This window comes from Haliotis asinina, chromosome 6, assembly GCF_037392515.1.
Source record: "Haliotis asinina isolate JCU_RB_2024 chromosome 6, JCU_Hal_asi_v2, whole genome shotgun sequence".
Classification (NCBI taxonomy): domain Eukaryota; kingdom Metazoa; phylum Mollusca; class Gastropoda; order Lepetellida; family Haliotidae; genus Haliotis; species Haliotis asinina.
In genome coordinates this window covers 1,422,508-1,436,552 of record NC_090285.1, presented here as the reverse complement: position 1 = coordinate 1,436,552, position 14,045 = coordinate 1,422,508, and the positions used below count along the sequence as shown (strand labels likewise).

Sequence of the window (14,045 nt, the reverse complement as noted above, 5' to 3'; positions counted from 1 at the left end):
CATATCCTCTACTTTTTCACATCTCAAAAAGCCAATGTCTCCTGCACAACCACGTGACAATGAATGACAATAAATAATCATTGTTACCTCCCTTAGCAAGTCAACATGCTCCTTACAGCGAACACTCAGTAAAGAGCTCCCTACAGGCGACACTGACAGAGGGGCTCGTACAATCTCAAGTTAGGTTCTTACAGTAAGGTTGTCTCTGCTTACGTTCTCCATTGATTCTAACTCTACATACAGTCTACAATATTCCTGACAAACATGTCGTTGGGTCATTGTGAATGAAGTACAGGTACAGCTATTCAGCTCGCACACGTCACTGTTAGAACTGGTCTTCAGTAATCCAAGCTTGTCGTTAGAGGCGACTAACGGGATCGGGTTGTCACTCACTGAGGTCGATGATGTATGTAAGCGTATCACACCTGGATTGTCTGGTCCAGCCTCGACTATTTACAGACAGCAGTCAGTTGGAATATTGCTGAGTGTGAGGTGAGGTAATAAGCAAACAAACAAATACAGCTAGTCTCGCTATTCATTTTTATATTACTGTTGAACAGCAAACTATGAACCAGCCAGACAGACAAACGGACGGACGGACGGACGGACGGACAGACAGACAGACAGACAGGCTCGGGGGTCGTATTGCTGTACATGCGATGTAGAGTGGTAACCTGTACTCCAGGGTCGGGAAGGTCTACACATGCTGGAAGTACAGACGATGGAATATTCATGTACGTGGACACACTCCTTTGTACCACTCAACCGAGCTACTCTGTATTTGGTCTCTAGTTGTGTCACATGAATTATACATCGCCAACAGACGCAAAGGTGAAACCGAACCCATTACCAGCGGATTTGTTATTCAGAATACAAGGCCGGGCGGGACAACTCAGGAATGCCTGTGAGTCCTAACTTGACACACAGAAGGGAGCAAGACATATTTTATATCATTGGAAAGATGTTGAGGTGACGAACACGAAAGATTCATGTGCCAATGTGTTCACGTGTTAATAAGCTCACAAACTGGCTCTGAAAATGCATTTCTGCAGAAATTTCTGGCAGAAATTTGTTTTCCTGCAGAAATTTCAGGCAGAATTTTTTATTTCACTACCAGAATTATCTTAATTGAATAAAATTAGAGATACCAGGCATCTTTGGATACCTTATTATGGACTTTCTTCAGATAATGTGTTCTTGATAGTACATAGTGATGGTCATAGTCATGCAACTATCCAGACAGATACCATTCTGTGTAAATACCTGTAATGACTAAATATTTGGAAGAGTGTGTATTAGACCGTCCTTTTACTTGTATCAGATAATTTATGACACATGAATTTATGATCTGAATTGTTGGGCTGTGTTATTTTTGCATCAGAATACGAATATCCGATTCATCAGCAGGAAACTGAAAATACACAGTATGTACACTTCATGATGTTTTGCATGTATTTGTAAACTTCAGGTAATAAAAAAGGATGATGATGATGATGTTAATACCCCCAAGACCGGTATGAGGAATTTCAACAATTCATATCTTTATGTCATTAGATGTTTTGGTTCAGTTCTATGTTAGACTTATTCCATACACTGTTTCAGGCATACTTCTTGGCAAAGAGGCCAGATGAGGCAGACTTTATCAATCAGCACCCGTTCGTTTTCTACTGTTTTAGTTCTTAATGCCGCCGGATCATTTGCTTCGTGGCTACGGTGTTTGTTGTTTTTAGTTCCCACCTGGCCTGATCCAACTGGCTACTCCTTGTTATTCAAGTACGAAATGTTTGTCACAGAATTCAATAATTCTAATCACTTGGTTGTTGTCACTGTTAGCTTGAACATGGTGTAAGAACCTACACAGAAACGTTGCTATATGTAGTTAACACGAAGCTGTTATTAATAAAACCTGATAATAATGAAAGTCTCGCGACGTGCTTGAGTTGTGAACCGAGGATTAAGTTGTCATTACATTAAAAAGACCAGCGGAGTAACACGTTACTGTCAGCCGTCTCTTTCGTGGACGGACAGAATCCCATAGGAAAAACATTCTTTGGACAAAATCCCTTTCAAGAACATGGTACAATATCCCGTTTATATTTGTTATTGCCACCTGTTTCCACCAAGACCCCAGTGAGGTGCACGAGCCAGTAATTATCATCTCATCATAAGACAAGCTAGTGAGATAAGCTGATGGGCATGTTTCCGTAGCAAAGGCCAGTGGTTGAAATGTTAAATTGTATAAATGTGTCTGTGATGATGACAGTTTATATCAGTGTTCTAGTGTACAATCGTCATATTATCAGTTACATGTTTTTCAAACAGGAATAAAAAGAATTATGTTAGTCACTCGTGTCAAAAATACAGTGTCAAACTGTTTGAAAATATTCCAATCATTATGATTCATCCATCCACATCTAAACATATACATTAGAAGAAGTTGTTATCCATAAATACTATATATTGAAATGTTGGGTTTTGTACGTACAGAACTTGAAACTGACAATCTGTGTTTACACCCACTTCCGTCCGGTCCAGTCAACCGGGAAAAATGGAGGCAGTTTGTTTGCAACCCACAGACGTAATAACATGCCATGTGTACAGGAATCGCACCTGCCTGTCTGTGTAATTACATAATGTGACAGACACAGATCCCAGGTGCACGAGCCATAAATCATTGTAGTCTGTTTATGGTGTATAGTCTGACAGGTGTTAAGTTGGTCAATGATTGAAGTTGAGTATTAAGACAAATGTTAATAAACAGACATTGAGTTTTGTCTGTGAGAGACTGCTTGTCATAATCAATATATTTTTCTATGTTTCCATACACTTGATTGAAAACATTGCACTTTTCAGGCTGAACTGTGAAATTATCATTTCTAATGCTACACATTGTTTGAAAACATCGGTTGCAAATATGCAGGTATTGTACCAGTGTATTGTTATTACTGCCACAAGAAACATCCCTTGTTCTCCCACTTCGACAGCAACCATAATCCTTGCATACATCACTTGTTGTGTTTATACGAGTTGGCTTCCCGTTTCAAGCTAATCACTGCACATGTGCTATGGGTGGTGAAACCACTTTTCCCGCCAATGCTGGGGAAACGTTTGAACTCCGATTTCGTGGGTTTTGTTTAATCGCGTTGTTTTCCAACTTTATAAGTTTCAAATTTTTGATAATTTGTTACCGAACGGAATCAAAATCTGCAAAGAACTGTTTTGTGTTGCATGTGATCTTGAACCGATACAAGGTACTGGATAGACTCTATGAGACGTCTGTTGTCCATGCAGCACCAACAGGCATTGTTTCGGTGTATTCCCCGAGTGGCCGCTCTCTGGATTGCGCAATTATTAACCGCGGTGTCCACTCAAGGACACGATAACCGCTTATAGAGAGAACCTCACAAACCACCAATTAACAGGTGTGAAAACTCGGTGGCCACTTCGGCATAAGTCATTGTTTCAACGAGGCAATTACATTTTCGCGGGTATTGTCATTTTGAACACTGATGCATTGTGGCATAGGTATTGTTTATCATCTCATCGAGCATGTTGATGAATTCAAATTAAGCTTCACATGTCTTACATTGTTATTATTGTATGTATCTAGTATATGACCGGTTTCATCTCTATTAGCCTTCAACCCATATCGCATACAAAAACAATATGGGCTCATAGGCATTGGAAAGTGCACCCCGATACTATTAAATTAATCTTTCACGACGTGAATCCACTAAGAAGTTACGACTGTGTTGTAATGAAACGGATGGGAATAATGCATAAGCCTTTTAAACTGTAAAAGCTGATGATGAAATACGGTCAAATTCACACTGTGAAATAATCGGTTGTCTGGTACTAATAGGATTTAAACAGGGGAAAGCAACATCATTTAAAGAAAAACTATATTAAGTTATATAACGATGGTGTTTAATATTATTCAGCTAAGATAATTCTGGTAGCGAAACAAAAATATCAGATCAGTTGATCACGCTGAGTGCCTATTACTTGGAATAAACATGAAACTACCACTCACGCAGGAGCGTCATAAATTATAGTCTAATTTTATCCAATTAGATAATTCTGGTAGTGAAATAAAAAATTCTTCCAGAAATTTCTGCCCGAAAACAAATATCTGCCAGAAATTTCTGCAGAAAAAACAAATTCTGCCAGAAGTTTCTGCAGAAATGCACTTTCAGAGCCAGTTTGTGAGCTTATTAAGACGTGAACACACTGGCACATCACATGAACTGTTCGTGTTCATCGCCTCGAGATCTTTCCAATGATATGAAGTGTCTTTGTAACTTGCTCCCCTCTAGGTGTCAAGTTAGGACTCGTTGGCCATTCCTAAGTTGTCCCGCCCGGCCTTATAGGGTAAACACAACAAACTAACACCGGTGTTCTTTCGCCATAGATCCATTCCGTGAGACCCGATGTCAGCCCTATAAAACACATCTTGCACTGCCTTTGTCGAGTTACGTGTGTGGGTAAAACGTCCAGACCCAAACTCTACTGAGACAGCTACTGCAAGACACATATTAGATGATCCTGCGCACTAAACGCATTTGTGACAAGAGAGGCGGTACAACGAATTGGGCGAGTACACTTGGCTGCTAGAGGTAGCTTGACGATTCTGCACGTGCAATACATGCTAACCGTGACATGAAATCAACACCGCATATTCCTTCTAAGACTGCAATTTCAGGCATAGGATGCGGATATTCCACGCTAACCTTTAGTTAAGACGAAGACAAATAGATGATTGGGGCATTGACAAGCGTTTTAGATATTCGACAATTTTGTTAAAAACAAGACCAGGAAAATGTCATTTGCTTCGTGAAATGGATCGATGGATCTAAACGTATTTGCTCAGTATATTGTGTTGATTCCATTCGTTGGGATTGTACCTGTTCCCAAATCGAGTGTGCTATAACAATTCATGCGTGAAACGCGCGGGGAAAATGAACTTCTCGATATTTATCAGACAACCTGTCTCCCTCTTGTTTCAAGTGGATCGTTCTGTGGGGCGTTCCCAAGTATGCAAATTGGGGTCATTTGTCAGGTCGTGGATCATGTTATATGTGTTTACCAGTAGGTTGTGTAAGTCATAATACAACTAGCAGGGAGTTGGAAATAGTCGGCTCTACTTGACTCCTGATAGTCTACTATTTCCACCCCATATTGTTTCAATTCTGTTCTGTTTCCGGACGATAGATGTGCAATTCCCGGCCTCAGTAACGACACATACGCGATACAGGGTGACAACCACCGTCGACTGGTCAACCTCACCATTCCCGTTAAAGATGGCGCCTTCTCCAAATGTAATGTCTACACGGATGACGTCACCGACCTTGATCAGAGGGCAGACAACTCGAGTCAGTCCCAGTGCAGCAAGTGGGTCTACGACAAATCAATGTTTACGTCCACCATAACGGAAGACGTGAGTTGAAATTTTTATCGTCTTCTTTTTCAGTTCTTGATTTAGCGACACGGGCACCTTCACGTTGGCTTTGCTCGCGGATGTAGCAGCTGTTGGGAGGCTTAAGGGAGATGTGGACGTATTCATCATATGATCACTATTCGTCTCTGCAAAACTTTACTGAATTTAAAGACATGACGTTTATGACGTGAAGTGTTGTTGTGGTACCGGTGTCTTGACGCTATCTTTCGATCCACAGCTGTCCCTGGTGTGTGACAACGTGGTGATGAGGTCGCACTCTAACATGGCTGTCATGGCGGGGATGTTGGTTGGCTCTTTTGGACAGAGTGTCATCAGCGACATGTGAGAGTAACGCTTGATTAGGCGACCCCCCTGACGCCTGTGGTTTCTGTGCTACCCCAATGTGTCTGGTCTTCATAATTTCTCTGTGTCTGTCTCTCAGAAAGATCGTCCACGCCTCAATTCCTGCGTGTCTATCTTAACCTCCGTGTGTCTGTTCTACTCTTTATAAGCCTCGCAATGGCTCTGTTATAGCATGCAAGTGGGACATTATTAGTTCCGTTAATACCTTTCAATCTGTTCTGGCTTATGGTCTTATACTTGTTATCATGGGCAGCTAAATCAGAGATACGTAGTTCATCACCTTGAGCTACCTTGTGGTGTAATGCCATTCATTTTTCACATTCCAGTTTTGGGCGGAAAAAGTCATGCATGATCTTCCTTTTAATGCTCATCTGTGTCGGCTTCCTCAACTACGTCATCCGTGACTTCGCCTCTCTCATCATCATCCGCTTCCTCACTGGATGTGGAACAACATCGGTGGGCATCGCGTGCTACGTCATGGGTATGTCATGATTGCGTCTCAGGGACGTCTGGGTACATCATGGATGCATTTGTACGTCATGAGCACGTAACAGACACGTCATGAGTACACTAGCAGCATGTATATCATGGACACGTCATGAGTACACTGTGAGTATGTATATCATGGACACGTCATGAGTTCACTATGAGAATGTATATCATGGACACGTCATGAGTACACTGTGAGTATGTATATCATGGACACGTCATGAGTACACTATGAGAATGTATATCATGGACACGTCATGAGTACACTGTGAGTATGTATATTATGGACACGTCATGAGTTCACTATGAGAATGTATATCATGGACACGTCATGAGTACACTATGAGAATGTATATCATGGACATGTCATGAGTACACTGTGAGTATGTATATTATGGACACGTCATGAGTACACTGTGAGTATGTACATCATGGACACGTCATGAGTACACTGTGAGTATGTATATTATGGACACGTCATGAGTACACTGTGAGTATGTATATCATGGACACGTCATGAGTACACTATGAGAATGTATATCATGGACACGTCATGAGTACACTAGCAGCATGTATATCATGGACACGTCATGAGTACACTGTGAGTATGTATATCATGGACACGTCATGAGTTCACTATGAGAATGTATATCATGGACACGTCATGAGTACACTGTGAGTATGTATATCATGGACACGTCATGAGTACACTATGAGAATGTATATCATGGACACGTCATGAGTACACTGTGAGTATGTATATTATGGACACGTCATGAGTTCACTATGAGAATGTATATCATGGACACGTCATGAGTACACTATGAGAATGTATATCATGGACATGTCATGAGTACACTGTGAGTATGTATATTATGGACACGTCATGAGTACACTGTGAGTATGTACATCATGGACACGTCATGAGTACACTGTGAGTATGTATATTATGGACACGTCATGAGTACACTGTGAGTATGTATATCATGGACACGTCATGAGTACACTATGAGAATGTATATCATGGACACATGAGTACACTGTGAGTATGTATATTATGGACACGTCATGAGTACACTGTGAGTATGTATATCATGGACACGTCATGACTACACTATGAGAATGTATATCATGGACACGTCATGAGTACACTGTGAGTATGTATATCATGGACACGTCATGAGTACACTGTGAGTATGTATATCATGGACACGTCATGACTACACTATGAGAATGTATATCATGGACACGTCATGAGTACACTGTGAGTATGTATATTACGGACACGTCATGAGTACACTGTGAGTATGTATATCATGGACACGTCATGAGTACACTATGAGAATGTATATCATGAACAAGTCATGAGTACACTAGGAGCATGTATATCATGGACACGTCATGAGTACACTATGAGAATGTATATCATGGACACGTCATAAGTACCTGACGGATATTTCTTACCTATATGAGGCGGAGGACCCCTGTTAGTCCCTGGGGAGGTTACACCTTTTGGTGAACGTTGGTTGGCATTTCTATTTTGTTGTGAAAGAACATTAAACAGCCAATCACACGCGCAGGGATTTGGGACCCACATCGCGAGTTTCCTTTTAGAAAAAAACTGTTGTTTTCCTTTTAGCGTTTTTTAGATCGAAAACTGATATGGGTAACCAATAACCAATTTCAGACAGCAAGGCTCGACAACTACGTAATTAATATACCTTGGGTCATTCCCCGGCACTGTTTAGTTCTTGTCTAAATATATAATCCTCAAAAGAACTGTTTCATTTTTTGTCTTTAGTTCAAAAGAGACTGGCAATTCTGTGCTCCCAATGCGTAAAGAAGCACATAGCTCGTCTCCTCGCTAGTGGTTTATTACATAAGTGCTAGTTTATTCAAAGTGTACGTTCATTGCTTGCTTAAACATGGAGTATATCCTAAAACAGCACGCGTGTACATGTTATCACAGATGTTCCATGGGAATCTTAAGACGGACATTTAATATATTGTGTCGCTTCATGCGCAGAAAAAAACAAATAGCACGGCTGAATGTCGCCGTTTTAGACTCGGTGCATCAAACACCTAGTTGTCTTGTGACTCAAAATTTGGTCAATAGGTTGGTCTAGATCTCCTACACAAAGTTGGGTTGTCGAGATGGTGTCATTCGGTGATATTAAAAAACAATTTTGCAGTTAGAACACGAAGATTATGCAACTTTCATTATATTTGTGTTTTTTGTTATTGTGTTGCATAGGTTCTCTCAAAAACTTTCAAATCGAAAGCATGTGACAAGTGACGTGGGGCTTTTCTATATTGGTGACGGTATTTCTAATTTGTTGTAACGTTGCTCTTCGTGTTAGTGTCAGAGCCAGGTTCAAAGTCAAGGTCAGGGTCAGGGTCAGGGTAAGGGCCTACAGTACAGTTGGTCACATGAAGATACAACGCAAACTGCTCTGTGAAAGACATGGTGTAGCGTGTTTGGGTGGGTCTGTTTCAGCGATGGAACTGGTAGCTCCGACTAAGCGCGTCTACACTGGGATGGGGGGCTTGTTCCTCTGGATGTTGGGAATGGTTCTAATGTCGGGTGTTGTCTACTTCCTCCGCGACTGGCACAACTACGTCCTGGCCCTGGCAGCTCCGTCGGTCATCTTCCTGTCCTACTGGTGGTAAGCGCCTATACGTCTTACTGTTCAGATATAATGATTGTTAGAATGCAAACACAGTGCTGAGAAGAATACGTGTTGTCGCTATGCTGGCCGATCGACCATTTCAGAGCATGTCACTAACCTGTCGGCCGCCGACATCCAGGAGGAACATCGCCATTTTGGCAACGCGTTTATTACGACTGTTACCAGTTAGCAACAATCAAAACACTTACAAAACAAGCACACCAAGCATGTACTTTCTATTGTTATTCAGTATATTTTGAATCAAACTTAAAGTTTGTTGGCAAAGTCCAAATTCTAAAGTCAAACCGAGATACGAAGCTGACAGACAAAGTCAGCGATCTAACCTCCCACTAATGTAAGTCCGACTACGAGGTGATATTAAAAAGTAGTGATCGTAACTATATTATCGATGTGCAATGGGTGTATAGTTTTCATTTTATTGTGAAAGGATCATTAGCAAAGCCATATGCAAAGTTTCACATTTATAGGTAATGTGGTTCACGAAATATGAGTCGTCACACCACATCGGGGTATAATATTTGTCTGGGTCACTTGAACAAGGGATTGTAGTTTTAAATTGCTTGTTTATGCATTATTATATCAAACTTTGATTCTAGTGGACTCCTACCTACATCAAACATACAACATGTTTCTTAATTATTCTTTTTCGTGAAATGTATGATGGATTTTTTTGCAGATTTTGCGTTTGTAGGGAGTAAAAAGATTAGAAGTCAAACAAAGTATGGATCGTGAGGCTGGAACATAAAAAAACCAATTTGGTTGAGGTTGACATATATTGCGTAGAGAAATAAAACATAATAACAGTTGCATCCATAACATTGTCCGGGTGACGCTCAATACGATTTGACATCTCCTGTTACAAGTAGTCTTCTGTGTGGGATGATACTCCGACAAGTGTCAGTTGGCAGATGGAAAGCGGTGAATACACATGTAGAAATATTATATTAGGGATTGCCCCTATGCTACACACATTGTTGGTGACGTACACATTCTGATTAAGTACCACTTGACTTGAAGTCTGCACAGTCTTCATATAATTAACCTTCCTGAGTCTTCAGTATTCATTATATGACATGTATTGATTGTATTCATTGTATGACTTGTATTGATTGTATTCATTGTGTGACATGTATTGGATATTTAAGGATTGTGCCAGAATCTCCACGGTGGCTGATGTCCAAAGGCAGGTTTGAAGAAGCTGAAGTCATCATTCGGAAGTTTGCGAAGGTCAACAAGACAAAACTGCCAGAGGACATGTTTGATGGAAAATGTGTGGAAGAAACTGAAAGTAAGGGCAGACTTTCTGAACTGCTGACGAACAAAACCCTTGCCATCCGCTGTCTGATCATCAACTTCCACTGGTACGTCACCTGGACCTTAAAATGCTTCAACATCACGTACATCTGGCCTGCTTGTCATCTACTGTATTCAACGTTTCCTGAGATGATGACATATTACCCTTGAAGCAGAAGTTCTGTACGGAATGTTTGTTTTCAACAGGGCCGTGTGCAGTTTGGTCTACTATGGCTTGACGCTGAACGTCACCAACCTGAGCGGGAACGTCATCATCAACTTCGTGCTGTCTGGGCTGGTGGAAGCGGTGGGGTATCTGCTGACGCTCTTTCTCCTCAATAGACTGGGTCGGAAGCGGCTCCATTGCATGTTCTTGTTGGGAGGGGGCCTTGCCTGTCTCGCCTCTATCTTCCCTGTGCTGTATGCTGATGATGGTACGTAACTCGTTACCATTTTCTGACAGTTTTAGTGAAATGTTACAGAATTACAGTTCTTTAACAATGTCTTTGATTGACAACGCTATTGATTCTACATGAAGTTTACTCATACATTCATTGAATTCATTGTGCATTAAAGACTATCACTGTGAGTACAGTCCTTGGTGTCTATTGTCCAGAAACCAATTGGACGCTGGTAGCGTTGTCCCTCGTAGGCAAGATGGGCGCGGCAGGAGCGTTTTCAACACTCTACATCTTCACTGTGGAACTTCATCCCACCCCTGTCCGGAACACTGCTGTTGGCGTCGGGAGCATGTGCTCTAGAGTTGGAGGGATCGTCTCACCTTACATAGCAGACCTGGTAGGTTCTGGCGACCCTGTGACACCTGAAGGTCTTGTCACAAAGTAAGGTGACCTCTCATGACCTCAACAAATCACATTTAGATTGGTACCCTAGGCCCTTGTAATGAGATGGTACTTTGCTAGTGTGTCACTCCGAGACGGGTGTTCCGTAGAAAGATTTACGTTGTAAGCGGAACCTGCCCTCTGTGTAACCGGTGTCTTGTTTACACCTGTGTTTGATTCCAGGGAATGCTGGTAAAGGGAGGGTTGAGGGATGCTCTTCCCCTCATGGTGTTCGGTGGTGCGGCGGTATTGGCGGGCGTGTTAACTTTCTTCCTCCCGGAGACCCTCAACCAAGACCTACCTGAGACCATTGAGGACGCCAAGAACCTTGGCAGGTACCTATACCTGGAGCATATATGAGTGGTTTGGTATCATCACTCTTGACAGGTGACACACTGATGCTGTTTGGGCGCCACATAGGTCGGCAGACATCTTTGACACGAAACGAACTTTACGTCGTGTTTTAAAGGTCCAGCAATATGTCCTTGGCAGGTTTAATGAGTAAGTACGCCGCACTCCAGCTATATGGTGGCAACATTCCAGCTATATGGTGGCGGTCTGTAAATAATCGAGTCTGTACCAGACAAATCAGTGATCAACAGCATGAGCACCGACCTACACAAACCTATGACATGTGACAACCAAGTCAGTGAATCTGACCACCCGATTCCGTCAGTCGCCTCTTACGACAAACATGGGTTACTTAAGATCAATTCCAACTTTACGGGTCAACAGGTTTCATGACAGACTTTAGTTAGACGATATGTCTCCAGCTGATGTGCCTGTCCAACATGTGTTTTTCAGATCCGGGTCTAGGAGTGCATCAAATGTGTACAGCATGAGAAACTCGCTTGAAGGCCAGGACAACCAAGTGTTCACTCTGTCTATGAAGAACAAATACTGACATCCATCAACTAAGCCCAACTAAACTACCAGTCAAACAAACTTATCACCCGATGTTGTGGCTCATAGAGAAGACGCCAAGACATATATGATTGAAATATTGTTTATTGTGCCACATTTAACCATATACCAAGCATGCAACAGTATCACCAAAATGCAGTCGATAGTAATCGGGTCAGAGAATCAAGCACAAGGGACGTGGAGACAAAATGAATTTGTACACAATCATAGATCATTCACAAGATGTGTTTCACGTCACCTGAATGGAACTGTCCTTCAGTATCGTGTGTAGTATGCATCAAACTCCTCGGCTGTTGTCGCATCAGTGGTAACGCCGCTGGTCGCAAGATGTCGTCTCTGTACCTTGGAACAGTCACATTTCCATGGAGGATGACAAGTCGTGTTCTCTGCTGACCACAAATCCCGCCCCATACCATGACACCGTCTTCACCAAAAGGATGCACCTCTTGTACACAGTTTGGGGACAGTCGCTCACCCCTACGTCTGTAAACACGAACTCAACATTTCGGGTTCTGATCTGAGGAAAAAAACCCATTCAGATTCGGGATTCAAATGCAAACCCAAATGTAAAGAAAGCTCAGATTTGAGGTTCTGATAAGGAAAACTGCAGTTTGGCTGTTTAAGTTTTTAAGTTACCCATGTACACAAGGAGCACCTTAGAAGGAGGGTGAATATAATGTATAATGACATATTTGTCTTTCTTCGACCTTCATGGGGAGTTGACGCCTCCAAGCAGGGAAGAGACCCAGGGCTGTTGACTATCTCCGATCGTGATCGTTTATGTTCGTAAGTTGCCCAGGTACACAAGGAACAGAGGGGTTTGAAATAATGTATCTTGACATTGTTCGTCTGAATGCCGAATCTGAAGAAAATAGCCAGATTCGGGATTCGACTCCCCAATCCCGAATCCATTTCTAACATAGTGTTGCTATTTCTGCCACACCAATGGTCCCATCATAATCGGCTTGTGAAACACTTGGCATTTCTGTGATGTTCGTCTTGACACTGCATGGTTACACGATTCCACACCTGTGTTCATGCAATTCCGCACAAATATTTTCAGCAAAGTCCATTTATGCTGTTTACGTAATTTTCCATGCCAGCACGAAATTCACTTAATCACGCTCATATGTATTGGTAATCAACCACAGAATGTGTTTTGGTGAATGTTTTCTGAAAACATTTCACTTCATAACAGTATCTATATTTGCGAAAACGTCAATTTTTAAAGTGATAAGTGTTTTTGCCCGGTAGTTTACATCCAACATGTATTTATTTGTCTATCCATTAAACATGAACTACAGTAATCAGTCGTCTGCTCTCTATTTGTCAACATTATAAGCCCGAAGAACTTACCACCAAATGTAGAGGGTACATAGATGGTACATCAACCCCTGGCTCCTTCCGGACCAGTGAACAACGTATGTATCTTTCCGAATATTATTTTGAATTGTTTGTTAGCACGGCTATTAGATCATAATACTAGGTGTGCACCTAGTCGGGAAGCTGGTCGTCATCAACTACCATTGTTGTGATAGACAGTCGATCCGGTAGAGAGTGAGTCCCAAACGTTTCAAGATTTTGACAGTTCCAAGTAGTAAAAGTTTATGAAATTGAATTTTGTATTGTCTCATAAGCCGAATGCTCGTGAATAAAACTCTATATCATTTGGTCATGACACGTGGTATTTTTGTCACGAGAGGGACATGGGTTGATGTATCCGCCAAGTTTGTCCATGTTTCCTGAGTTTTATGAGTGAGTGAGTTTAGTTTTACGCCGCACTCAGCATTATTCCAGCTGTTCTCCGAGCTTGAAGTATCAGTTTGAATCACGGACGCAAATCTTTTTGTAGCCATCGCAAGATTTTGCAGTGAAGAAGAAAGATTAATCCATGTGGGTATAATGGCCATTGGTCCATGAACACTAAATGCAAGGAGGCATTTATGACATACAGACACTGCGATTTAAACATAATATTTGTCTCCTCTAACATTGTATACGTATATA

The 14,045-nt window shown here is 41.7% G+C and overlaps 1 protein-coding gene across 1 annotated transcript; it reads left to right on the top strand.

Moving 5' to 3' along the window:
- Positions 1-898: 898 nt before the first annotated feature.
- On the top strand, positions 899-12,603 carry LOC137286712 (organic cation transporter protein-like). The gene is made up of 11 exons (XM_067818695.1): positions 899-904; positions 1,603-1,655; positions 5,212-5,437; positions 5,676-5,779; positions 6,127-6,281; positions 8,787-8,955; positions 10,125-10,340; positions 10,480-10,706; positions 10,889-11,070; positions 11,298-11,449; positions 11,919-12,603. The coding sequence occupies exons 1-11, from the start codon at positions 899-901 to the stop codon at positions 12,016-12,018; spliced, it is 1,590 nt and encodes a 529-aa protein (XP_067674796.1). The 3' UTR covers positions 12,019-12,603.
- Positions 12,604-14,045: the final 1,442 nt, after the last annotated feature.